General features: G+C 48.8%; 1 protein-coding gene across 1 annotated transcript; it reads right to left on the bottom strand.

Annotated features, from left to right (window-relative positions):
• Window positions 1-220: 220 nt before the first annotated feature.
• LOC311216273 (olfactory receptor 14C36-like) lies at window positions 221-25,953 on the bottom strand (the record flags this gene model as incomplete). The annotated part of the gene is made up of 3 exons (XM_084297821.1): window positions 221-564; window positions 14,287-14,593; window positions 25,660-25,953. 3 exons carry the CDS (start codon window positions 25,951-25,953, stop codon window positions 221-223), a joined length of 945 nt encoding a protein of 314 aa, XP_084153947.1.
• Window positions 25,954-26,208: the final 255 nt, after the last annotated feature.

Below are 26,208 nucleotides of genomic sequence, written 5' to 3'. Positions count from 1 at the left end.
GTAAGAATGAGATTATTAAAAACAAAATGAAATATTGTTAAAATACTCACAGAGAAAAAAAAATTAAAAAATGTTGTGTCATTTTCCCGAATACACTTTGATTTCTCTTGCGATTCTTATTAATGACAATGTTATGATAACACTTGTAAAGATAGAAATGATATGATATAATGTGAATCAAAATATTTGCATATTATTAAGAATACATCTTCTGAAAGCATCATGGATGCTTAAGAAACATGTATGGAAACAGTTTCCTCACTGCATCCTTGAGCTCCTGGTTCCTCATGCTGTAGATGGGGGGGTTCACTGCTGGAGGCACCACCGAGTACAGAAGTGCGATGATCAGGTCCAGGGATGGAGAGGAAATGGAGGGGGGCTTCAGGTAGGAAAATATGCCAGTGCTAAGAAACAGGGAGACCACAGCCAAGTGAGGGAGGCATGTGGAAAAGGCTTTGTGTCGTCCCTGCTCAGAGGGCATCCTCAGCACTGCCCTGAAGATCTGCACATAGGAGAAAACAATGAAAATGAAACAACCAAATGCTAAAAAGATACTAAACAGAACTGCCCAAACTTCTCTGAGATAGGATTCTGAGCAAGAGAGCTTGAGGATGTGGGGGATTTCACAGAAGAACTGGTCCACAGCATTGCTGTGGCAGAGGGGCAGGGAAAATGTAGTGGCCGTGAGCAGGACAGCATTGAGAAAGCCACTGCCCCAGGCAGCTGCTGCCATCTGGACACAAGTATTATAACCTTACTATCATGGCCTACGACCGCTACGTTGCCATCTGCAAGCCCCTGCACTATGGGAGCCTCCTGGGCAGCAGAGCTTGTGCCCAGATGGCAGCAGCTGCCTGGGGCAGTGGCTTTCTCAATGCTGTCCTGCACACGGTCAGTATATTTTCCCTTCCCCTCTGCCAAGGCAACTCTGTAGACCAATTCTTTTGTCAAATTCCACAAATCGTGAAGCTCTCCTGCTCAGATGCCTACCTCATGGAAGTTGAGCTACTTGTGTTCAGTTTTTCTTTTGTATTTGGTTGTTTTGTTTTCATTTTGTTGTCCTATGTGCAGATCTTCAGGGCAGTGCTGAGGATGTCCTCTGTAGAGGGCCGACACAAAGCCTTTTCCATGTGCCTCCCTCACCTGGCCATGGTCTCTCTGTTTGTCAGTACAGACATCTTTGCCTACCTGAAGCCCCCCTCCCTCTCTTCCCCATCCATGGACCTTGTGGTGGCAGCTCTGTACTCAGTGGTGTCTCCAGCAGTGAATCCCCTCATCTACAGCATGAGGAACCAGGATCTCAAGGATGCCTTGAGGAGACTGATGACTAGAGATGTTTCAAAATCAAAAAAAATAGCCCATTTTCTTCTGCATATGACCCAGAATGCACTGCACAGATACACACATAGAGAGATGAACACGAGCGAGCACAAATGCCATCAGCCATTCCTACAAGTCTCATGAAGGCCAGTGGGGCAGACAGTGTCACGAGATTAATTAATATGCCTTGGGAAGTCACCTTTATCCAGCTCTGAGATGTGCTTCCTTGAAGCAAGGTCCCTGTGACCATTCCTCATGCCTTGGGGCACCTCAGAGAAGGGCAGAGCAAGGCAAAGCACTGCAGGGCTGAGGTGCCCCACAGCCTCTGGCAGTGGCTGCAGGAGCCAGAGGGACACTGCAGGCACTGCAGTGCACTGTGCGTGGTGTGCAAGGCAGAGACTCATGTCTCTCAACAGCCCCATGTGTATGAGGAGCGTGGGAGGCCAGCTCAGATGCAGACACCTCACAGAGCGCTGCCGTTGCCCTGTGTGACTCCAGAACCAACCCCCAGTGTCTCTGTGAGATTTCTGTAACCCCCCTCTCACAGGCTCATTACAGATGCCCCTCTCTGCTATGTCACACTACCCTGCCTTTCTGGACCAGGCCATCAAGCGTTTGGATCAGAGAGATTTCTGGGGACTTGGAAAAAGCAGACAGCAAACTTGTCTTCAGGAAGCACAAGAAAAAGGACTGGGAGATTTGCAGTTGTCACCTCTGCCCATGGGAACGTGATGGAGAAAGTCCTGCCACAGGTGAAGCAGTAGGGGAGGGCAGAGAAGGGAATGTGGTGAACCTGGATTTGGCAAGGCCTTTGCCATAGTCTCCTGGAGTCTCCCTTTAGCCACATTGCTGATATTCACACTGAAGAAGGGGATGAAGTTGGGGGGGGAGAAGTTGGCTGGACATTAGTGGTACGAAGTCCTCCTGCCAGCCAGTTACCAGCAGCATCCTTCAGTCATGGGCACTTGGGCCAACACGTTTGACCCTTTTTTATCTCCCTTTATGATGGCATGGAGCACTTTTCCAAGTCATCATCTCATCAACATGAGTTATTCTTTAATTCAGTGACTTCTTCCCTTGGAGTTCTGCTTGAAGACGGAAGAGGTGGAGGAAGAAGAAAAAAGAAAAAAAAAAAAGTTGGGAAATATCTTTTGGTAAATGTTTGCATAAGACTATTCACAGGAAAAGCCTACTTTGGTAGATAACACTTGTCCACAGTGCTGTCAATAATAAATAAAATAAATAAATAAACAAATAAAATAATAATAATAAAAAACCTATGAGACTAAATCAAGAGAATTCATAGAAAAATAAAAAGCTGGTGGTGTTGCCATAAAAGACTCTTTCAGTTGTTACTTAGAGACCTTTTATGCACAGGTTCCCATTTTTTCCTAGATCTACTTTCGTGGCTGGTTTCCATTCTCTATTCAGAGGTGGCCACTGCCTCCAGGATGCCCTGGGGTAGCCAAGGAACGCAGATGGGACAAGTGACGTGAGGGAGCACTTTTGGAGCGCAAGCTGAGGGGCATGAACTGAGGCTAGGCCTTACAGGGGCTGTACAGGGCTGCTAAGCACAGAATCATAGAACTGCTCATGTTGGAAGGGACCTTAAAGATCCTATGTGGTTCCATAAGGTTCACAAACACCCAAATCTCAAGCCTGTGCCACACTGCTGCTGCCCTAGGCCTTTTACTTCAGACGTAGGCCTTTTCCTGCAGCATATACCACGTTGGTCATGGCACAAAAATACTGTTTCTACACCAGAGATCTGGAGCCTCCTTCATGTTAGGCCACATTTCAGTGTCCTTCGTGCTGCTTGCAGGGTTTTGTCACATGGATGAACTGGATCACAGAATCCCAGAATCATTTAGGCTTGAAGAGAGCTCCAAGATCACCTAGTCCAACCTCTGACCTACCACTAACAAGTCCTCCACTAAACCATATCACAAAGGATCACTGAGTATTCTGAAATTCAATACCATGCTTATAATAATTATACATAATAATTATTATTATAGTTATTGTTATTACTGTTATTACCGTTATTATTACTTTGCCTCTGAAGCACAATCACAGAATCAGAGAATCATACAGCAGTTGACTTGGAAAGCACCTCGACGATCATCTAGTTCCAACCCCCCTGCCAGAGGCAGGGACACCACCCCCTAGATCAGGTTCCTCAGGGCCTCATCTAACGTGGCCTTGAACACCCCCAAGGATGGAACATCCACAGCCTCAGCAAAAGCATTCCACTCCCTGGAATGCAAGTCATCAAGTCCCATAGACTTGTACTTCTTGAGCTTCTTCAGGTGGCATCAAACCTTCTCTTCACTTAAAACAGATGGGAATTTGCACCCCCCAGCCTCTATCTATGGGTTCAGAGAATGAAAGACTTGGGAAGCCTGACTGGCAGGGAAGATTGAAGAAAAGAAGTTGTTGAGTCCTTCAGGCTTCTCCATGTCTGTCATTACCAGTTAACCCTTGTCATCCATCAGAGGGGGTACACTCTTCTTGGCCTTTCTTTTCCGAGCAATATACCTGTAGAATCTCTTCCTATTATTCCTTGAACCCCTTTCCAAGCTGGGTTCCATTCATGCCTTGGCTTTCCTTTTCCCATCCCTGCACACCCAAAACTGAAACATGTGAGAAGGCCTAGGAAAAGTAACTCTTGATCCACAGAAGCCATTTGGGAAACAAAACTTGTAGGTAGGAAGCACAGTTTTGTGGAGGTGCAGAGCTGATGGGCACATTGTGCAGGATGCTCCTAAAGACCTTTGTGTCCTTTCTTTCCTGACTACAATGCTACTTCCTTCTCAGGAATGGAGGAGCCAACAGAAGTGAAAAAGATACTCTGTGATCATGAATGTCATCAGGAAGCTGACCCCACTAAGATACGGGGAGGTTAGGAGAAGCATGGAGAAGAGAAATGTGAGAATTTGGGGTGAGAAAATGAGCATGGCCAGCAGAAATTAATGATTTCATAGAGATAAGAAGGTGCATGTAATGTTGACGCTGTAGTAACAATGACTTGAATGAATCATGTATGACCCTTTACCTTATTTAGGCAGTAATTTTAATCCTGAAACCTAAATGCTACTCCAACACTCTGACAGGAATCCCCTACTCTAATGCTTGAATTCAAAGGATCCCTTCAAGCAAAATTAAGCCCATAGCCCCATTCTCTTTCCTTTATTCTCTTACTCACCCAAATGCCTTCCGTGGACACTAGTATTAAAATGCTCTACTGATCCTTAGATTTCTTGGCAGACCTAAATAAAACCCTAAACCACAGAACTTATCCATACCCTAACGACAGAAGAACACCAAACATTCCCAATAAACCTCTGTTTACTCTCTAACACAGAAAAGTGAGCCCGAGTCCCTAAGGGACTAGGGAGAGGTGAGCTCTGCCTCAGGATCTTCTGCCCCAGCAGGAGGAACATAACTGTGGCAGTGACTGTGAGGTCACTTCTGTCTCTGCACTTGATAGGGCAGCAGCAGGAACGTGTCACAGAAAGGGACTGGGAGGTCACTTGTGCCTGGAGGTGGCAGGTCAGCCTTGACTTCTCCCTGGGATCTGCACTTTTGGGCTGACATCTGCCAGTGGCCCTGCTAGGCCAGCAGAAGGCACCTGCTTGGCATGCTGACTGGGGGATCCCCTCTGCCTCCAGACCCAGGACGACCCAGGCAGAAAGAAGGCCCCAAGATGGGTTGTCCTGTCCCTTCTGCTTGAGTCCATGAGTGGGCAGCAGGAGGCACAAGGCTTGGCTGTGTGTAGCCAGGAAGCTGCAAGGCCAGCAGCAGTTCCCTGGCTTGGAAGATGTCACTGAGGTGTGTCTGGTTGGCTGAGAGGCCTCAAGGAGCCTGCTGGGTTGGGATGCCTACTTAAGGAAGGGTTTCCACCCTGATGGAGCTTTCTGTGGCATTAGGAAAGAGAAGGAGAGGAGAAACACTCACGAAGCGTGCCCTGGAACTTTGGCACTGGCCATGAGGAGGAAGAAATATCCAGGGGAACAACTGGTCTGCCTGTTAGAGTCAGGGGTAAAGAAGATATTAAGTACCACAGCCTTTACCTTATCTCTAGATCTTCACCAGATTTCCCCCATGTCCAATGAAGGATGATGATTCTGCTTAATCCTCTTTTATTTAAAGTATTTCTATAAGCAGTCTTTATTGTCTTTGACAGTAATAGACAGATGGAGCTCCAGCTGGGCTTTGGCCTTTCGACTTTGACCTGCACAGCCCCATAACATTCAGGACCCAGCTCCAGACAAACTGACAGCATGCATGAGAATGAAGAACAGAAAAAGTAGAATCTGGCAGCCTTCCACCCACTGATTTTCTGTGACTCTGTGTTACAGTTCCATTCAACTGGTTACTCCTGTATTATCCAAACGTTCATAATGCTCGTAATGCTACTATCTTGTCAGAGATAGCACAGTCACACAAAGGTTGAAGCATCTGCCTGCAGACATGAACGGCTGACAGAAAGGAGCATGAGTGTGGGGGAATGTTGAGAAACTGCAGGATTTTGCCTAAAGTATCTTCTTGATGTTTACAAAGAGAAAGACCCAGTCCTGCACCAGAGGAAGATTAACCCCATGAATTAGGGCAGACTGGGACCCTGCTGAGCGAGCAGTGGCGAGGTGGAGGAGGGCTTGGGCACCACGAAGGATGCCATACGAGCAGTGGTGCCTGCTCACCAGGAACCAGGGCAGATTCCTACAGAGCTGCCTTACGAGGAGCATGGCCACCAAGAAGATCAGAGTTCCCAGACTCAGCTCAGATCCCCTGAGACACCGCACGAGCAAGTGCCAAAAACTAGCCAGTAAAGAGGTGCAGGTCTGGGAGTCACTGGGACATCCTCATGTGGCGAGAAGCAATGAGAATGACAAGACTCAAAGTCCCAACAGGATTGAGGTCTTTGTGTCCATGGCGATGGCTGTTGTCACTGTCACTGAGGCCTATGAGGAGACAGCTTATTCTTAATGCACCAGGGCCTCATTGCCTCCTCACCCCCACCATGAAGCAGGCAGGGGTCGTACAATTCTCCTGCACTTGGCCATGCACATCCCCATCTCCTACTGCTCCATGAAGAGCCCTGAGCAACCTGTAAAGGAAAGAATCTCCCTTCCTTGAGTTGGGACTCAAGGCCAGGCCCTTGTGCTTGGTGACACACATCCAGTTTTCCTACACCTCAGTGTCACCTTCACATTGCCTTTGTCTCCTTGTCCTCACTGCCTCCAATGTCCTGCTCTAACGAGCTCCAAGGGAGGCTGTGTCAGTGCTGGCCCTCGGGGGGACACTGCAGGAAACTTGCCTCTGACTTGGACTTCTGGAGAGCTGTCTTCAATTGTCTCTGAGTGCCTGAGTTTCTTGGGCTCATCAGCAAAGCCGCCAGAGGGGTGATTGCAGTGCCTTGGGCGGGTGCTGTGCTGCTGAGGTGGGCCAGGCTCGTGGGACAAAGAAAACACATTTCAGAAAGTGCCATGAAGCAGAGAGACAGCTGTGCCCAGGAGCAGCTCCTCTGCACAGCGCAGCAGGGCTGGGGGCTCTGACTGCATCTGGCATGGGGAGAGCAGAGAAGGAGAGAGGGCTTGGAGGCAGTTGGCAGGGGGAGGATGCTGAGAGCTGCCTGCAGGAGAAACCTGCACAGCCCTTGACAAGGTAAGTGCCTGGCTGCAGGGCCGTGCAGCTGCAGGTCCTGGAAGGGTCTCCTGCTGGGTCTTGTTTCTGGGAGGGCAGTGGGCAATGCAGTAGGCTTTGAGAGTCCTGCTGGGTTGCACTGCGAGGTGAGGAAGTCTGCCAGAAGCCCCTTGGAGTGTCATAACCTAGGTATCCCTGGTCAGATAAGAGAGGAGTGGCCAAGCCTCTGTCAGACACTGCATGGGATGCAGATTGGATATTGGGACACCCCAGATTGTGAATATCCAGCTCTGTCTGTGGGGCATCCTCCTGGGCTGCGTGCTGCTCTCCAGAAGGATGCAGGGCGGCTGGAGTGAAGCCTCGGCACCTCTGGCTAGGAGGGAAGAGCTGAGAACTTGCTTACAACCCACTGACAAGGTGAGGCTTCTGTCCATCTGCACTGGGACTGGGACTTCTCTGCTCTCAACTGTCTTCAGTTTCTTCTCAGGGAAACACCTGTGTGGGATGGTCCTGAAGGTCACAGATGGGTTACACAGGGCAGCTGAGAATGGCAGTGTTCAGCAGTGGCATCTGAAGCTCTGTTCTGCCTTGAGATGCATTGTTTGAAACAGCACTGCAAATTCCATTGACCTGATCGGTGAACTGAACTAGAGTTTCCCCCATATTCCTGCTTCCCCCTGCTGCACAGCAGGAAGGAGTCCTGTGCAGCCCACAGCAGCCCCTGCTCCCAGTGCCACTCTCAGCCAGCACCAGCTGCAGCTCAAGCAAGAGAGATGCAGAAAGGTTCAGCTGCATAGACAGGGGTTGGGCTGGGTGGTGCTCCTAAACTTGCAATATGTTTTCCTCAGAGAAGCCTCTTCTAACTTTGTTCTCCCTTCTCGTCTTCAACAGACAACTGTGTTCAATGTCAGCAAATGCCCAACGTCAGCTCTGTGAGCGAGTTCCTCCTGCTGGCATTCGCAGACAAGCGTGAGCTGCAGTTCCTGCACTTCGTGCTCTTCCTGGGCATCTACCTGGCTGCCCTCCTGGGCAACGGCCTCATCCTCAGCGCCGTAGCCTGCGACCACCGCCTCCACACCCCCATGTACTTCTTCCTCCTCAACCTCGCCCTCCTTGACCTGGGCTGCATCTCCACCACTCTGCCCAAAGCCATGGCCAATGCCCTCTGGGACACCAGGGCCATCTCCTATCAAGGATGTGCTGCACAGGTACTCCTGTTTCCCTCCTTGGTTGGAGCAGAGTTTTTTCTTCTCACTGTCATGGCCTACGACCGCTACGTTGCCATCTGCAAGCCCCTGCACTATGGGAGCCTCGTGGGCAGCAGAGCTTGTGCCCAGATGGCAGCAGCTGCCTGGGGCAGTGGCTTTCTCAATGCTGTCCTGCACACGGCCACTACATTTTCCCTGCCCCTCTGTCGAGGCAATGCTGTGGACCAGTTCTTCTGTGAAGTCCCCCACATTCTCAAACTCTCCTGCTCAGGTTTTTATCAAAGGGAGTTTGGTGCACTTGTAATAAGTATTTCTGTATTATTTGGTTGTTCCATTTTCATTGTTATTTCTTATATTCTGATCCTCAGGGCAGTGCTGAGAACGCCCTCTAAGCAGGGGCAACACAAAGCCTTTTCCACGTGCCTCCCTCACCTGTCTGTTGTCTCCCTGATGGTCAGCACTGGCATTTTTGCCTACCAGAAGCCCCCCTACATCTCTTTCCCATCCCTGGATGTGGTGGTGTCATTTCTGTACTCAGTGGTGCCTTCAGCAGGGTACCCTCTCATCTACAGCATGAGGAACAAGGAACTAAGGGATTCAGTGAGGACTCTGCTTGAATACACACATCTTCAACATATTAACCTATAATAATATGGCTATAATTAGAAATTCCAGCTTTTTCAGGGAGTGGTGGCATCATGTAGGGGAGGTCTCCCAGCAGGGCTTGGTGCTGCAGAGCCAGGGCTGCACAAAGGGAGCCCAGAGCTGCAGGGGCAGGGGAGAGGAGGCCGCTCTGGGCCCTTGCTGGCCTGGGCAGAGCAGGAAGGGGGCCCAGGGCATTCGTCCCCTCCCCACAGCATGCCAGGACCCGCAGGGCCGTCATGATAGCCCAGGGCCAGGCTGTGCCCCGCGGCCAGGCTGTGCCCCTGGCTTTGGCTCTGCTGGCAGGAGCACTCTTGCCATGCGCTTCCTGGCCTCCCCTCGCCTGCGCACAGCTGCTGCCCACTCCGGCTGCTGCCACAAACGCGTCCACACCAGCAGCACCACCCCTTGAGCTGCTTCTGCTGGCCTCCCCCAGCTGACTGTCTTGACTCCTTGTCTCTGCTGGGCCCCACCTTCCACACCTAAATGTGTCCCTTGGTTGTCAGCTCCCTTTCCCCTGCTTTGTGGGAATACTAAGCCAGGGCGGACAGGTTACCATTAGGTGCGGTGGTTCTTGTGTAATTCACATTGGTGATAGCAAAAATGCCAGTTCCTTCAGCAGTGATGCACATCCTTCTTCGTGTTAGGCCAAACTCAACGTCCTTCTCTCTGCTTTTCCTCATGGATGAACTGGATTAGGTCTCCTTAATTATTCTGAGGCACAATGCAATGCTTTTTGTCTTCTGCTGCTCCAGCACAATATGTGTGACTTTCCCTTACTCTGCACATTGACCTGATGGATCATTTCACATGTTTTGCTTTCAAATCCTTAGTTGGAGGGCCATTTGCAAAGTGGGGCAAGCTGATGTGTTCTGCCTCAGCCATTTGAAGCATGCTATACTTGAGTTTTTCAGCCTGAGTTTGCTAAAGGTGACCCAGGAAGGTCATCAACAGATGTTCAAGTGTCTAGTTTAAGTAAGGGAGAGCATCTCAGATGTCCAGTGGCCATTTCAAATCTAGGTCAATCCCAGGACCCCACTGAAGAAGAGGTTTGTCTTTGAAGGGGTGTTCCTGTGCTGGACTGGGCTGCAGTTACAGGGACAAAGACCACTGCTGGCAGTGGAGGTGTACTGGCAACTCCACCTGGCTCCACCTGATTTTCCCAAAGGGTTCCTGCCTCCTGCAGGTCTTTTCTGACATCTGCCAGTCCAAGAAAGTGCCTGAAACACAATGGGGTCACTGGAGGTTTTCCCTGGTTGCTTACGGTCAGAGAGCTGAATGTCTGGACCCAGCTTCCTGTCTGGACCTATGCACTTGCCATCATTCTCCTGGTTTGCCCTCCCCTTTCTCTTTAATCATTCAGACCACTCTCACCAATCCAGTTGCTGCTTTGAGTTTCAGTGAGTTCAAGCTCACCCATCTCTCAGCAGTCTGTCCAATGGTTTCCTTAGTAAGACCCTCATCGATTATCATTGAATTAGTATGGTATGGATTAATATTAACACAATTATCTGAAATTTCCTATTACTCACTGAAAAATACATCATGTACAGTCATCCTTTTGGGAAGGTAAACATCACTGGAGGCAACAAAATTAGGAACTTGAGCTTTGTTTTTTTGAAAATTGCAGCATGATTTCCTGTTGTTTGTTTTGAAATAGGAAAAACCCTGGTCTTCCCACCTAAGCAGGGCTTCAAAGGTCAAAACCTAGACCAATACCTATAGCAAAATGATGCTCTAAACTGAAACACAACAAAATTCAGCCTTTCAAATGAAGAAAGATTTTTATTAGATGCTCTTTGAAATCTTCCCCATTAACTACAACATGAAAGCTCTCCAATTAGCTGATCAAATCTTGAATACTTGAAGAAAACGCTTGGAGAGATATGGCTCCTTAGGAATTACTGTGTTTTAATGAGTTGCATGGAGTATTTTGGTGCTGAGTCAATGAAACTTGGGTACTGAGAGGAGAATGATGCAACTGTGCAAATAAGCAAACTCAAAAGGAAAAGCTGAAGTGACTTGGAGTATTAATGGGCCCCACTGAGAGCTGTTACTAACAAAGCCTCCCCAGGGCCTTGTTAGGGCAGATAATTGGAGACCATGGTTACAGAAAGGCAAAGCACTGTGCTGAGAAAAGTCTTGGTTGGTTTTAGTGAAGCAGAAGAGCCAAGGCCTGACCCCTGGAACTGTGAGAGGAGATCCTGCACCCCCCTGTCTGGCTCAGGACTTTTCCTGGAGGTCTGATGAATGTGGTGGGCAGTGTGACGCCACAAGAGGAAAACTGGTATGACCTCTCCCTGCCTCTGCACAGGGTTGCAGGAAGCAAAGCGGCTGCACTGCAATGACTATATCTTGTTTTCTCAAAAGCTGTAGCCAAAGCTCTGGACTGTTGGGGCCTTCCCTTTTTACCAGCAACCTCTGTCTTTTCCTCTGCACGCTTTCCTATGCTGTCCCACACTTTGTCCTGTTTCCTGGAAGTCTGCAGACACCCATCTCTGTTCACCACCTTGCTCTCATCCCAGCATTTCCATCATTTCACCAATGTCTCATCAATCCTCACCAGCTGTTCCTTGAAAAATGAAGCTAAAGTCACATCATAGATACTCACCAGAACCTTCCAAGCCATGGGTCTGCTGCTGGCCTTGCAGCTTCTTGGCTAGACACAGACAAGCCTTGTGCCTCCTGCTGCCCAGTCATGGACTCAAGCAGAAGGGACAGGACAACTCATCTGGGGCCTTCTTTCTGCCTGGGTTCTCCTGGCTCTGGAGGCAGAGGGGATCCCCCAGTCAGCATGCCAAGCAGGTGCCTTCTGCTGGCCCAGCAGGGCCACTGGCAGATGTCAGCCCAAAAGTGCAGCTCCCAGGGAGGAGTCAAGGCTGACCTGCCACCTCCAGACACAAGTGACCTCACAGTCCCTTTCTGTGACACGTTCCTGCTGCTGCCCTATCAAATGCAGAGACAGAAGTGCCCTTTTGTCGGGGCTGCTGCGTGCCCTGGGGCTGTAGAGCTCTCCTCTGTGTACTCACACCAGACTGAGCACTTGAGCTCTGGTCAGGCCACATGGGAAATAACATGGTGCTCAGCAGTATATATTGGGGTCATCTTTCCAAGACAAGGTATCGGTTTCTCAGAGACTGGCAGCACAGTGGTCTGCTTATGGGAATAGCGAAGTTACTACATATTCCTCATGTTTGGGGTAGGAATTTCTTTTTCTTTTATTTTCCATTTCCTTTCCCTTCCTCATGTGTCTATCTCTCTGTGAGTTTATATGTTCATTCCCCTCTCTCTCTAGATGAATTTCCTCCTCTCCCTTCAGAGGAGGAAGAAGCAGACAGCTTATGTATGTGTAGTTTCTGGTGGAGGTGAGCAAGGAGGAGGCTCTTTATGGTGCAAGGAGATAGAAGTCCGTGAAGCTGCAGGAGCCCTGATCTCCTGCCTGGCAGATCCCCAGCACACAGTGCCTGTGCCCCGCAGGGCCAGCCCCGCTCCCCAGGCCAGCACAAGAGGCCTGGCCCAGCCACAGAGCAGCCTGCCCCGAGCAGGGGCCTGCACAAAGAGTTTTCCTTTTGCCCTTTACCCATCAGTGCAGGCCCAGCAATGCTGCCCTGCTCTTCCCCAGGGCCATTCCTGCTCCCAGACAGCCTTGTCCAGGGCAGTGTGTCTGTGCTAGCCTGGCTGGCCATTGCTGCTTTTTTCCCTGTGCTCCCTCAGGGCCCCAAGCTGGCGGTGCTGCTGTGAGAGCCAGGGGCTGTGGTCCCCTGGGACACCCGGGGGTCTCCCCCCTGCCCGTGCTGCTCAGGGTGGGCAGCAGACCTACGTCCCTGGGGATCTCTGCTGCTGAGCCCCTTTCCACATGCCCTGATGGCTCAGCAGCACAGGGCAGTGCTGGGCAGGGCCATGGGGTGTCTCTAAGGGCACAAAAGGCAGGTGAGACCTGCACCAGACCTCGCCCATAACACTTCAAAATGGTTATCCTCAATTACTCTTCAGTCTTATGGGCCTTTGTCTGCTGGCTCTTCACCACCTCTTGTGGCATTGCAGAGCCTTCCTTTAGCCCATGGACTCCTCAGATTCCCCTTTTCCTTTAACAGACCTTTTTTTGGATGGTCACTCATTTTATGAGGTTCTAATCACTTCATCTGAGGACCTAGTCCCTGCAGATTACCTGACATCTCCTGGAAGCTCCAGATTCCTCTACAGGCTGCAATCTGCCATCTGCCCCGCTGCAGGGGGTGCAGTCCCATGCAGATAAGCCTAAGATCAGTTGTCATCTCCTTAGGCAAGTTCTGTCATAATGGAAGCTCTTAGTGCTGCCCTTGTTTCCTCAGGGGCCACCCTGGGACTTTCAGCCTGTGTCTTTCACTCCATGAAGAACCCCCAGAATAGAGAAGAGCAGAGAACAGCCCCTTGGTGTCCAGGCTCCTGGGTTTGCCTTCAGCAGCCCCTTTTGTTACTGTGGTCCTAGCAGTAAGGCGGCTGTGACCCAGGGCTGTGCAGTGCCTGCTGCTGTCTGCAGGGATCAGGATGCCCTGCAGAGAAACAGGACTGTCATCGAGGCATATGAGAGCTCAAGACTAACAGATACAAGAGCACAAGAGAACAATGTGGAAGCCAAAGGGAGCAGCAGTGAAAAGGCCATGTCCTGCTGCTGGCCATGGCCATGGCTCCAGGGAAGCAGCAGACCCGACCCGAAGGCAGCACACAGGCAGAGCCCAGCGGGCAGTGAGGGGCAGCCCCGAGGGCCACCAGGGCTGCTCCTGCATGTGGCAGCTGGGCTCTTGGCCCTGAGCCCCTCCTGCATGCTGGGGCTGCTCCCCCAGCTCCAGAGGGGATGGGAAGAGAGGGATACTGAGACCATTGAATTTATTCTGTCTTCTTTATTGTCTATACCTACAAAGGAAGCCTAGTTCAGTAGGTTAAATGGAAGATGTAGTCAAAGTAAAAAAATTACTAAATAAATTAAAGCAATATCAAAAATTATGAAAATAACAAAAACAAAAAATGATATGAAAATCTCTCATCTCAGTTTCTCAAATAGAATGGTAGTGTTTAGAGGATTATTATTATTATTATTATATGATAATAATACTAAGTATAAAAATGGTATGATACAAATCACAATAATGTTAACAACACTGATGCTTAAGAAGCACATATAGAAACAATTTCCTCACTGCAACCTTGAGTTCCTGGTTCCTCATGCTGTAAGTGAGGGGGTTCACTGCTGGAGGTACCACTGACTACAAAAGTGACACCACCAAGTCCAGAGATGGGGAAGAGATGGAAGCGGGCTTCAGGTAGGCAAACATGGAAGTGCTGAGAAAGAGGAAGACCATGGCCAGGTGAGGGAGGCACGTGGAAAAGGCTTTGTGCCGGCCCTGAGAAGAGGGCATCCTCAGCACTGCCCTGAAGGTCTGAAAATAGGACAGCACAATGAAAACAAAACAAACAAATGCTAAAGAAACACTAAACACAAGGATGCCAATTTCCCTGAGATAGGCATCTGAGCAGGAGAGCTTGAGGATGTGGGGGATTTCACAGAAGAACTGGTCCACAGCATTGCCTTGGCAGAGGGGCAGGGAAAATGTAGTGGCCGTGTGCAGGACAGCATTGAGAAAACCACTGCCCCAGGCAGCTGCTGCCATCTGGGCACAAGCTCTGCTGCCCACGAGGCTCCCGTAGTGCAGGGGCTTGCAGATGGCAATGTAGCGGTCATAGGCCATGATGGTGAGAAGGGAAAACTCTGCTCCAGCCAAGAAGACAAAAAAGAAGACCTGTGCAGCACATCCTTGATAGGAGATGGCCCTGGTGTCCCAGAGGGCATTGGCCATGGCTTTGGGCAGAGTGGTGGAGATGAAACCCAGGTCAAGGAGGGCGAGGTTGAGGAGGAAGAAGTACATGGGGGTGTGGAGGCGGTGGTCGCAGGAGATGGGGATGTGCATGGCCAAGTGCAGGAGAATGGTACGACCCCTGCATGGTTCATGGGAGGGGATGAGGAGGCAATGAGGCCCTGGTGCTTTAACGATCAGCTGTCTCCTAATCTGTGTCAGTGGCAGAGACAACAGCCATAGCCATGGGCACAAAGACCTGGGTCCTGCTGGGACTTGGAACCTTGTCATAGCCCTTGCTCCTCTCCTAACCAGGATGGCCTAGAGAATCCCAGACCTGTACCTCTTTACTGGTTAGTTGTAGACACTTGTCCTTGTGGTGTCATACCGGATCTGAGCTGAGTCTGATAACTCAGATCTTTTTGGTGGCCATGCTCCTCGTAAGGCAGCTCTGTGTGAAGTTGGCCTGGTTCCTGCTGAGCAGGCACCACTGCTTGTATGGCATCCCTCATGGTGCCCAGGCCCTCCTTGTCCTGTGTACTCAGCAGTGTCCCAGTCTGCTCTGATGTGTGGCGTTACTCTCCCTCTCGTTCAGGACTGGGCTCCTCTCCTTGTAAATGTCTAGAGGTTTCTTTAGACAAAATCCTGTAGTTTCTCAAGCTCCCACCACACTGATGCTCCGTTCTGTCAGCTGTTCATGTCTGCAGGCAGACAAGACAGTTCAGCCTTCATGTGATTGTGCTGTCTCTGACAAGACAGCAGCATTGGGAGGTACAGGGGACACAGAATCACACACAGAATCACACAGAATTGTCTAGTTTGGAAGAGACCTCAAGATGATCGAGTCCAACCTCTGACCTAACACTAACAAGTCCTCCACTAAATCAACATTTGGATAATACAGGAGTAACCAGTTGAATGGAACTGCAACACAGTCACAGAAAGGTAATGAGTGGAAGGCTGCCAGATTCTACTTTTTCTGTTCTTCATTCTCATGCATGCTGTCAGTTTCTCGGGAGTTGTGTCCTAAATATTATGGGGTTGTGCAGAACAAAGTTAGAAAGGCCAAAGTCCAGCTGGAGCTTAATCAATCCATTCCTGTCAAAGACAATAAACACTGCTTATATAAATACTTTAAATAAAAGAAGATTAAGAATCATAATAAATTATTGGATGTGGGGGGAAACCTGGTGCCAAGAGATGAGGTAAAGGCTGAAGTACTTAATGCCTTCTTTGCCTCAGTCTGTAGCAGCAAGACCAGTTGTTCCCCTGGTCATTTCTTCCTCCTCATGGCCAGAACCCACCTTTTAGGGTGGTTTGTGTCTTTTTCTTTTTTTTTTTTTTTTCCTTCTGCTCTTTCCTACTACCAAAGCAGGCTCCATCAGGGAGGAAACCACTCCTGAAGTAGGCATCCCAACCCAGCAGGCTCCTTGCGGCCTCTCAGCCAAGGAGACGCAAGTCACCTCAGCAGCAGCTTCCAAGCCAGGGGCCTGCTGCTGGCCTTGCAGCTTCTTGTGGAGACACAGCCAAGCCTTGTGCCTGCTGCTGCCCACTCATGGACTCAAGCAGAAGGGACAGGACAACCCATCTTGGGGTCTCCTTTCAGTCTGGGTCGTCCTGGCTCTGGAGGCAGAGGGGATCCCCCAGTCAGCATGCCAAGCAGGTGCCTTCTGCTGGCCTAGCAGGGCCACTGCCAGATGTCAGCCCAAAAGTGCAGCTCCCAGGTCTATGTAAAGGCTGACCTGCCACCTCCAGACAGAAGTGACCTCACAGTCCGTTTCCATGACACGTTCCTGCTGCTGCCCTATCAAGTGCAGAGACAGAAGTGACCTCACAGTCCCTGCCACAGTCACATTCCTTCTGCTGGGCCATGAGATCCTCAGGCATAGCTGACTGCGTTCTAGTTCCCAAGGGAATAAGGCGCATCTTTCTGGGTTAGAGAGTAAACAAATGTTTATTGGGAAGGTTTGGTGTTCTTCTGTGTTTAGGGTATGGGCAGGCTCTGTAGTTTAGGTCATTTTTAGGTCTGCCTAGAAGCCTAGGGTTAAATAGAGTATTTTAATACTATTATTAAGGGTAGGGTTTAGGGTGAGTAAGAGAGTAAAAGTAATAGAAAGGGGGTATGGGATGAGTTTTGCTTCAAGAAATACCTTGTGTTCAAGCTTTAGAGAAATGGATTCCTGTCAGAGTGTTGGAGGAGCATTTAGATTTAAGGATTAAGACTACTGGTTAAAATAGTGTAAGGGCCATACATGACTCTACAAGTCAGTGTTGCTGCACAACCTGCATTTCATGATGCCTCTTACCTCTACGAAATCATTAATTTCTGCTGGCCATGCTCCTCTTGCCACCTGAAAATCTCACATCTCTCGTGTCCAGGTTGCTCCTGACCTCCCCATATCTTATTGGGATCAGCTTTCCGATGACATCCATGACATAGGCAGTATATGTCTCACCTCTGTGGGCTACTCTGTTCTTCAGAGAGAAGTGGCATTGTAGTCAGGAGGGAAAAGGGCCTAAAGGAGCATCCTGCCCAGTATGCCCATCAGCTCTGCCTCTCTACAAAATTGCGCATCCTACCTACTAGTTTTGTTTCCAGAATAGCTTCCATGGATCTCGAGTTCTTTTTCCAGGCCCTTATGAATGCTTCAGTTTTGGATGTGTAGAGATGGGATAAGGAAAGCAATGCGCGGATAGACCTGAGTTTAGCAAGGGATGCAAAGAATAACAGGAAGAGATTCTATAGATGCATAGCTCAGAAAAGAAAGGCCAAGGAGAGTGTACCCGCTCTGAGGGATGAGAAGGGTAAACCGGTAATGACAGACATGGAGAAGCCTGAGGGCCTCAACAACATCTTTGCCTCAGTCTTCCCTGCCAGTGAGGCTTCCCAAGTTTTTCATTTCCCTGAACCCATAGATGGAGGCTGGGGGGCAAAGAAGATGATCAAGTGGCTGGAGAACCTCTCCTATGAAGAAAGGCTGAGAGCACTGTGGCTGTTCAGCCTGGAGGAAAGAAGGCTCCAGGGTGACCTCATCACAGCCTTTCAGTACTTAAAGGGGGCTTATAAAAAAGATGGAGAGTGATTCTTTGCTCAAGGACATCACAATCCCTGCCCTGCCCCAAGGGGACAAACAGCTGAAGTTAGGGATAGGAGTGGGTTTGAAGATGAGATGTGTTGTGTGTGTGGTGGAGGGTTAGGTGGTCAATTTAACATTTAGGGATTAGAGGTCAACTTTTAGGGCTAATGCAATGGAAGGGCTTTGAGGGAGGGATTGGTGTTCTGCTCAAGATGCCTGCTCAAGGTGTAGGATAAGGGCAAGCCTTGTGGGTTAGAGTTTTGTTTAGTTCTTGGGTGAGGGCTAGGGTTAACGCTGGCATTCTAATTCATGATTAGGCTTAATCATCCTTCTGCTCAGCCTTGAAGTACAAGATGCTTTCGACATCTGCCTTTTCCACGTCCCGAGGAACCTCTTTGATCAATCTGTCCTTTCCAAGGTCTTTGAGATAAGTCTTATGATGACGTCTGCAGCTCCACCAGCACATCTCTCACCCTTCCCATACTACCTATAAGCAACCCTAGGACTGACAGGGGGATGATGAAGGTATGAGAAAGGGCTTGGTTAAAACCTCTGACTACAGCCTTTATGGGATTTACACAGACAGTGACAACGGTGTCATAGAAAACAGTAACACTCTTGAGGACAGAAGAGCAGGTGGATAAGGCCTTGGGCTTGTCAACAGAGGATGCACGCACATGAAAACTGCAGGAAAGAGAAGAGGAAGATGATCCAAAGGAAGGAAGGAAGGAAAGAAGGAAGGAAGATCCCAAATGTAGATTATGAAAGGAAAGACCACGAGTATCACTGTGGCACTGCAGGAGAGCTCCAGCAATGGAGCAAAACCACAGAAGGTGTCTATGACACTGGGGCCACAGAACTGTAGCTGGGAGGAGAAAGAATTACTGCACATGAGAGAAATTCCCCTGGTTCAGGTACAGCTGCCTTCTGGAGTCAGACCTTCCACTTCTCGAGCCTTTCAGAGCACAGGGGTGGCATACAGCCCAGGGCTGACTGTAGGACATGGCCCCCAGCAGGAAGCACTGCGGTCATGCAGAAGGTGCAGCTGGGAGTGCTGTCCCCCTTTGCTGACAGAGGTTGGAGCACTGTCTCCCCCATGTGGTGTCTTCCCCGTGTGGAGTATGGTGCCTTGTCTCCCCCACCGCACAGCCTTGACTCCTTGTCTCTGCTGGGCCCCACCTTCTACACGCAAATATGTCCCTTGGCTGTCGGCTCCCTCTCCCCTGCCCTGTGTAGCAAGCTGGAGCGGACAGGTTACCATTAGATGTGGTGGTGCTTCTGTAATTCACGTTGGTGATGGCACAAATGACGGTTCCTTCACCAGTGATGCACATCCTTCTTCATGTTAGGATATAACTCAATGTCCTTCACTCTGCTTTATCACACTGATGAACAGAACATGGACTCCTTGATTATTTAGGCTTGACATCAGGACATCAGGAGGGGGTTCTTCACAGAGAGGGTGGTTGCACACTGGAACAGGCTCCCCAGGGAAGTGGTCACTGCACCAAGCCTGTCTGAATTTAAGAAGAGATTGGACTGTGCACTTAGTCACATGGTCTGAACTTTTGGGTAGACCTGTGCGGTGTCAAGAGTTGGACTTGATGATCCTTAAGGGTCCCTTCCAACTCAGGATATTCTATGATTCTATGATTCTATGATTCTGAGGCACAATGCAATGCTTTTTGCCTTCTACTACTCCAGCACATTATGTGTGACTTTCCCTTACTCTGCACATTGACCTGATGGATCATTTCACATGTTTTGCTTTCAAAATCTTAGCTGGACCAAGACCATTTCCAAAGTGGAGCAAGCTGATGGGTTCTGCCTCAGCCATCTGAAGCATGCTATACTTGAGTTTTTCAGCCTGAGTTTGCTAAAGATGACCCAGGAAGGTAAACGGATGTTCCAGTGTCTAGTAGGAATAAGGGAGAGTATCTCAGGTTTCCAGTGGCCATTTCAAATCTAGGTCAATCCAAGGAACCCACTGAAGAAGAGGTTTGTTTTTGAAGGGGTTTCCTGTGCTGGACTGGGCTGCAGTTACAGGAACAAAGACCACTGCTGGCAGTGGAGGTGCCCTGGGAACTCCACCTGGCTCCACCTGATTTTCCCAAAGGGCTCAGGCCTCCTGCAGGTCTTTTCTGACATCTGCCAGTCCAGGCAAGTGCCTCAAACACAACAGGACCACAGGAGGTTTTCCCTGGTCAGAGAGCAACGTTCTGCCTGAGTACTCAGTTATTTCTTTAGTTCTTAACTAATAAAGCAACCGCTCATCAGCTCAAATGATTCAATTCCTTCTGTAAAATGTCTCAAGTGAAATGTAATTCCAATCAGGAAGAAATTATAATTTCCATGATCTATACTCATCTCAGAAGAAGAAATACAGATAATCTCCTTTACTTGCATTCTCATCGCTTTGTCTATCATGGTGTGCTCCCTCATCTTCCAGGGACAACACACATCTTGATTACACAGACCCTGCTGAACGTCCCATTTCCACCTGCCTGTCTGGACCCATGCACTTCCCATGGTTCTCCTGGTTTGCTCTCCCCTTACTCTTTGACCATTCAGACCTCTCTCACCAACCCAGTTGCTGCTGTGAGATTCAGTGAGTTCGAGCTCGCCCATCTCTCAGCAGTCTGTCTAATGGTTTCCTGAGCAAGAACCTCATAATTTATCATTGAATATGTATGATATGGATTAATATTAACACAATTATTTGAAATTTCCTATTAATCAGTGGAAAATACATCATGTACAGTCATCCTTTTAAGAAGGTAAACATCACTGGAGGCAACAAAATAAGGAACATGACCTTTGTTTTTTTTGAAAATTGCAGCATGATTTCCTGTTGTTTGTTTTGAAATAGGAAAACCCCTGTTCTTCCCACCTAAGCAGGGCTTCAAAGGAGAAACCCTAGACCGATACAAACATGAGAATGATGCTCTAAACTGAAACAACAAAATTCAGCCTTTAAAATGAAGAAAGATTTTTATTAGATGCTCCTTGAAATCTTCCCCCTTAACTACAACATGAAAGCTCTCCAATTAGCTGAACAAGTCTTGAATACTTGAAGAAAACGGTGGGAGAGATATGGCTCCTTAGGAGTTTCTGTGTTTTAATGAGTTGCATGGAGTATTTTGGTGCTGAGTCAATGAAACTTGGGTACTGAGAGGACAATGATGCAACTGAGCGAAAAAGCAAACTCAAAAGGAAAAGCTGAAGTGACTTGGAGTATTAATGGGCCCCACTGAGGGCTGTTACTAACAAAGCCTCCCCAGGGACTGCTTAGGGCAGATTATTGGAGGCCATGATTACAGACAGGCAAAGCACTGTGCTGAGTAAAGTCTTGTTTGGTTTTGGTGAAGCAAAAGGTCCAAAGCCTGACCCCAGCCACTGCGAGGTGAGATCCTGCACCCCCCTGTCTGGCTCAGGACTTTTCTTGGAGGTCTGAGGAATGTGGTGGGCAGTGTGATGCCATGAGAAGAACACTGGTATGACACCACCCTGCCTCTGCACAGGGTTGCAAGGAAGCAAAGAGGCTGCATTGCAATGACTATATCTAGTTTACTCATAAGCTCTAGCCAAAGTGATAGGGCTGTTGGGTTCTTCCTTTCTTGCCAGCACTCTCTGCCTTCTCCTCTGCACGTTTTAATATGCTGTCACACACTTTATCCTATTTCCTGGAAGTCTGCAGACACCCATCTCTGTTCACCACCTTGCTCTCATCCCAGCATTTCCATCATTTCACTGTCTCATCAACCCTCACCAGCTGTTCCTTGAAAAACGAAGCTAAGGTCACATCATAGATACTCACCAGCATCTTCCAAGCCATGGGCCTGCTGCTGGCCTTGCAGCTTCTTGTGGAGACACAGCCAAGCCTTGTGCCTGCTGCTGTGCAGTCAGGGACTCAAGCAGAAGGGACAGGACAACCCATCTTGGGGCCTTCTTTCTGCCTGGGTCGTCCTGGGTCTGGAGGCAGAGGGGATCTCCCAGTCAGCATGCCAAGCAGGTGCCTTCTGCTGGCCTAGCAGGGCCACTGCCAGATGTCAGCCCAAAAGTCCACATCCCAGGTCTATGTCAAGACACAGGACTGTCACCTGCCACCTCGAGACAGAAGTGACCTCCCCGTCCCTTCCTGTGACACGTTCCTGCTGCTGCCCTATCAAGTGCAGAGACAGAAGTGACCTCACAGTCCCTGCCACAGTCACATTCCTCATGCTGGGGCAGAAGATCCTGAGGCAGAGCTGAGCTTTCTCTAGCCCCCTTGGTATCTCTTTTTACTTTCTGGGTTAGAGATTATGTAAAGTTTTAGTGGGATTGTTTGGTGTTCTGCTTTTTCTGTCACGTCTGTGGTTGAGGTATGGACAAGCTCTGTGGTTTACGGGTGTTTTACATCTGCCAAGGAGTTTAGGGTTAAATAGAGCATTTTAATGTTAGTGGTAAGTGAAGGGATTATGGTTATCAAGAGAGAAAATTGATTCCTTTCAGAGTGTTGTATTAGCATTTAGGTTTAGGGATTAAAATCACTGTTTCCAGTAAGGTAAGGGACATACATTACTGTTTTAAGTCAGTGTTACTGCAGCATTGGCATTGCATGAATGCTCTTACCTCTATGAAATCATTAATTTCTGCTGGCCATGTGTGGTGGTTTTACTCAGGTGGGCAGCCGAGCTCCACCACAACCGCTCTCTCACTCCCCCTCTCCTCAAAGAGGAAGGGGGAGAAAATACAACACAGAGAACTAGAGGTTAGAGATGAGAAAGGTTTAATTAAAGGGAAAAGGAATGGGGGGAAAAAACAGAGACAAAAGAAACAATCAGTCTGCACGGAAGCACAGAGAGAGAAAAAATTATTCTCTACTTCCCATCAGCGAGCGGTGTTTGGCCACGTCCTGGGTAGCAGGGCCTCAAAACACGTAGTGGTTGTTCAGGAGGAACAGCCCCCTCCCCCACGAGAGCCCCGCTTTTATTGCTGAATGTGACATCAGGTGTTATGGAATATCCCTTTGGTTGGTTTAGGTCAGCTGCCCCAGCAATGTCCCCTCCCCATCACTTGCCCACCCCCAGCCTGCTGGCTCCTGGGGGCTTGGAAGGAGTCCTGATGCTGTGCCCGCACTATGCAGCAATAGACACAACACTGGAGTGATATCAGTGCTGTTCCAGCTATGAGTGCAGAGCACAGCACTGTGTGGGCTGCTGCAGGGAAAAGGTGACTCCAGCTCAGACAGACCCAACACACAGATTCTCCACTGAAATCAACAGTTGGACATAAACGTCCATTGCACCAGTTCCCACCTTAGGCTGCATGGAGGCACATAAATTTTTATTATTATTGTTATTATTATTATTATTATTATTATTGTTGTTGTTGTTGTTTTATTTTATTTTATTTTATTTTATTTTATTTTATTTTATTTTATTTTATTTTATTTTATTTTATTTTATTTTATTTTATTTTATTTTTTTGAAACAAACAACTGTAAACCATGTTACAATTTGCTGAAAAATAGAACAAATTCCTCAGCTGTGTGCCCAGTCCAGGCTGCCTCTAGGCAACTTCACATTCCAAAAGGAAGAAGTAGAAATTAGATGGACAAGAAATTAGATTTTTTTTTTGTTTATTTTATTTTATTTTATTTTATTTTATTTTATTTTATTTCAAGATAAAATATTTTATACAGCTAGATTGGAAATGCTAAATAGAAAAAGAGTTGAGGAGCTGCCTAAGGACATGATTAGATAAACTTGTTAAACATGGTCAAATTTGAACTCCCTGATGGTCAGAGACTAACTGGGTAGGTTAGAGGGATCAGAATGATCAAAGGTTTGCAGTGGGCAAATCTGGAGACCAATGGGAAGTGCATAGGTCCAGACAGAGAGCTGGAAAGGGAAATTCCAACACTGTCAGTTTAATCAGGACCAGTGGAAGATTATGGCCTTAAATGCACATCAGAATCAACAGAGTAGTGCAAGTGCAGGGGAAGAACGGTATTTCTTTTTCTGCAGTGAATATACATCCTGGAAATTCTCATTTTGTGACAACAGAAATTCAACTTAATGTGGGACACTTTGTGGAAAGGATTCACCCAAATCCCTTCAAGTGATGACAATTAGGTGCTCTATTTCTTAAATACTGAAGGAATGCACAGGATTTTGGGCAAAGCTTTGCTGTCTGATCATAAGCAACCAGTTCCACCTCTAGATACTCGGCTGCGTCTGAGGAACTTCCCTGGACTGGCCGCTGTCAGAGAGGACCTGCAGGAGACCCTTGGGGCTACAGATTGAGCCAGGTGGACTTGCCAGGGCACCTCTACTGCCAGTAGTAGTCTCTGTCCCTGTAACAGCAGCCCAGCCCAGCACAACAAACCCCATCAAAGACAAGTCGGGGGCTCTTGAGAAATGGTCATCCATCTGAAATGGTCATTTTGAGCATTGGTCATACATGTACAGCATTGGCATCACACCAGTGTTTTGTCCATTGCTGAGCAATACTGGCACAGCATCAGGACTCCGTAAGGCTTGGATTGCTTTGGTTTCCACCAGTCACTGCACAGGAGATGGAGGTCCATGAAGCTTTACGACCTCTTGTCTCATGCCTGGGAGATCCCCAGCACACAGTGCCTGTGCCCCACAGGGCCAGCCCCGCTCCCCAGGCCAGCACAAGAGGCCTGGCCCAGCCACAGAGCAGCTCCAGATTCCTCTCCAGGATGCCATTTGCCATCAGACCCAGCACCAGTGGGACAGTCCCAGGACAGTCAAAGGCCAGTTACTGTTTGCTGGGCAATGTGGAACGAGGAAGGGAGCTCTCAGACCAAACCTCGGTCTTTCACTGGTCACTTTGGGACTCTGATCCTGCTGCTGGCCATGGCCAGGGAAGCAGCAGCCCCGACCCGAGGGCAGCAGAGAAGCAGAGCCCAGCGGGCAGTGAGGGGCGGCCCCGAGGCCACCGGGGCTGCTCCTGCATGTGGCAGCTGGGCTCTTGGCCCTGAGCCCCTCCTGCGTGCTGGCACTGCTCTCCCAGCTCCAGAGTTGTGAAGAGACAGCAGCTGAAAGTAGTTAATTTATCCTGGATTCTTTATTTTCTTTATCTACACAGAAAGACAAGTTCTATAGTTACATGGCAAAGCTTTTGGACAAAAATAAAAAGAAATAATTAACAGATAGGAAACTTAGAATATCATTAATATATGATAAAAACAAGTTTCAGAAAATGGTATAAAAGAAAATAATAAGAAAAGACTGTTCTAACATATTGTCAGAAAAACTTTGAGTCCGGTTAGGACTTTAGTCCATTATTAAGATGAAGAACTATGTATCCAAAGAGTTTCTGCAAGGCATTCTTGAGCTCCTGGTTCCTCATGCTATAGATGAGGGGGTTCAGGGCTGCAGGAACCACAGAGTATAGAACTGCAACCACGAGGTCCAGGGACTGGGAGGAGATGGAGGGGGGCTTCAGGTAGGCAAACATGGCAGTGCTGATAAACAGAGAGACCACAGCCAGGTGTGGGAGGCACGTGGAAAAGGCTTTGTGCTGGCCCTGAGAAGAGGGCATCCTCAGCACCACCCTAAAAATCTGCACATAGGATAGCACAATGAAAACAAAACAACCGAATGCTAGACAGACACTAAGTAAAATAAGCCCAAACTCCCTGAGGAACAACTTTGAACAGGACAGCTGGAGGATTTGAGGAAGTTCACAGAAGAACTGATTAAGCTCATTGCCTTGACAGAGGGGCAGGGAAAATGTACTGGCCGTGTGCAGGACAGCATTGAGAAAGCCACTGCCCCAGGCAGCTGCTGCCATCTGGGCACAAGCTCTGCTGCCCAGGAGGCTTCCGTAGTGCAGGGGCTTGCAGATGGCAACGTAGCAGTCGTAGGCCATGATAGTAAGGTTATAATACTCTGCTGATATGCAGAAGAGAAAGAAAAAGACCTGTGCAGCACAGCCTTGATAGGAGATGGCCCTGGTGTCCCAGAGGGCATTGGCCATGGCTTTGGGCAGAGTGGTGGAGATGGATCCTACATCGAGGAGGGCAAGGTTGAGGAGGAAGAAGTACATGGGGGTGTGGAGGCGGTGGTCGCAGGCTACGGCGCTGAGGATGAGGCCGTTGCCCAGGAGGGCGGCCAGGTAGATGCCCAGGAAGAGTGCGAAGTGCAGGAGCTGCAGCTTGTGCGTGTCTGTGAATGCCAGCAGCAGGAACTCGCTCACAGAGCTGACGTTAGACATTTGCTGTCCATACACATGCTTACCAGGTAAAGAGTAAAATGCAGAAGAATGTTAAAACAGAGTTCTCTGAGGAAAACCTATTGTGTCTCTTAAAGCACCCCGTAACCTGAGCATCTCTCTTTGCACGAAAATCTTTTGGCATCTCTCCTGCTTGAGCTGCAGCTGGTGCTGGCTGAGAGTGGCACTGGGAGCAGGGGCTGCTGTAGGCTGCAGAGGAGTCCTCTCTGCTATACAGCAGGAAGGAATCAGGAACAT

Source organism: Netta rufina (assembly GCF_964035555.1).
Source record: "Netta rufina genome assembly, chromosome: 18".
Lineage (NCBI taxonomy): Eukaryota > Metazoa > Chordata > Aves > Anseriformes > Anatidae > Netta > Netta rufina.
The sequence above is the reverse complement of the archived record's forward strand: the minus strand, read 5'-3'. Positions and strand labels throughout refer to the sequence as shown.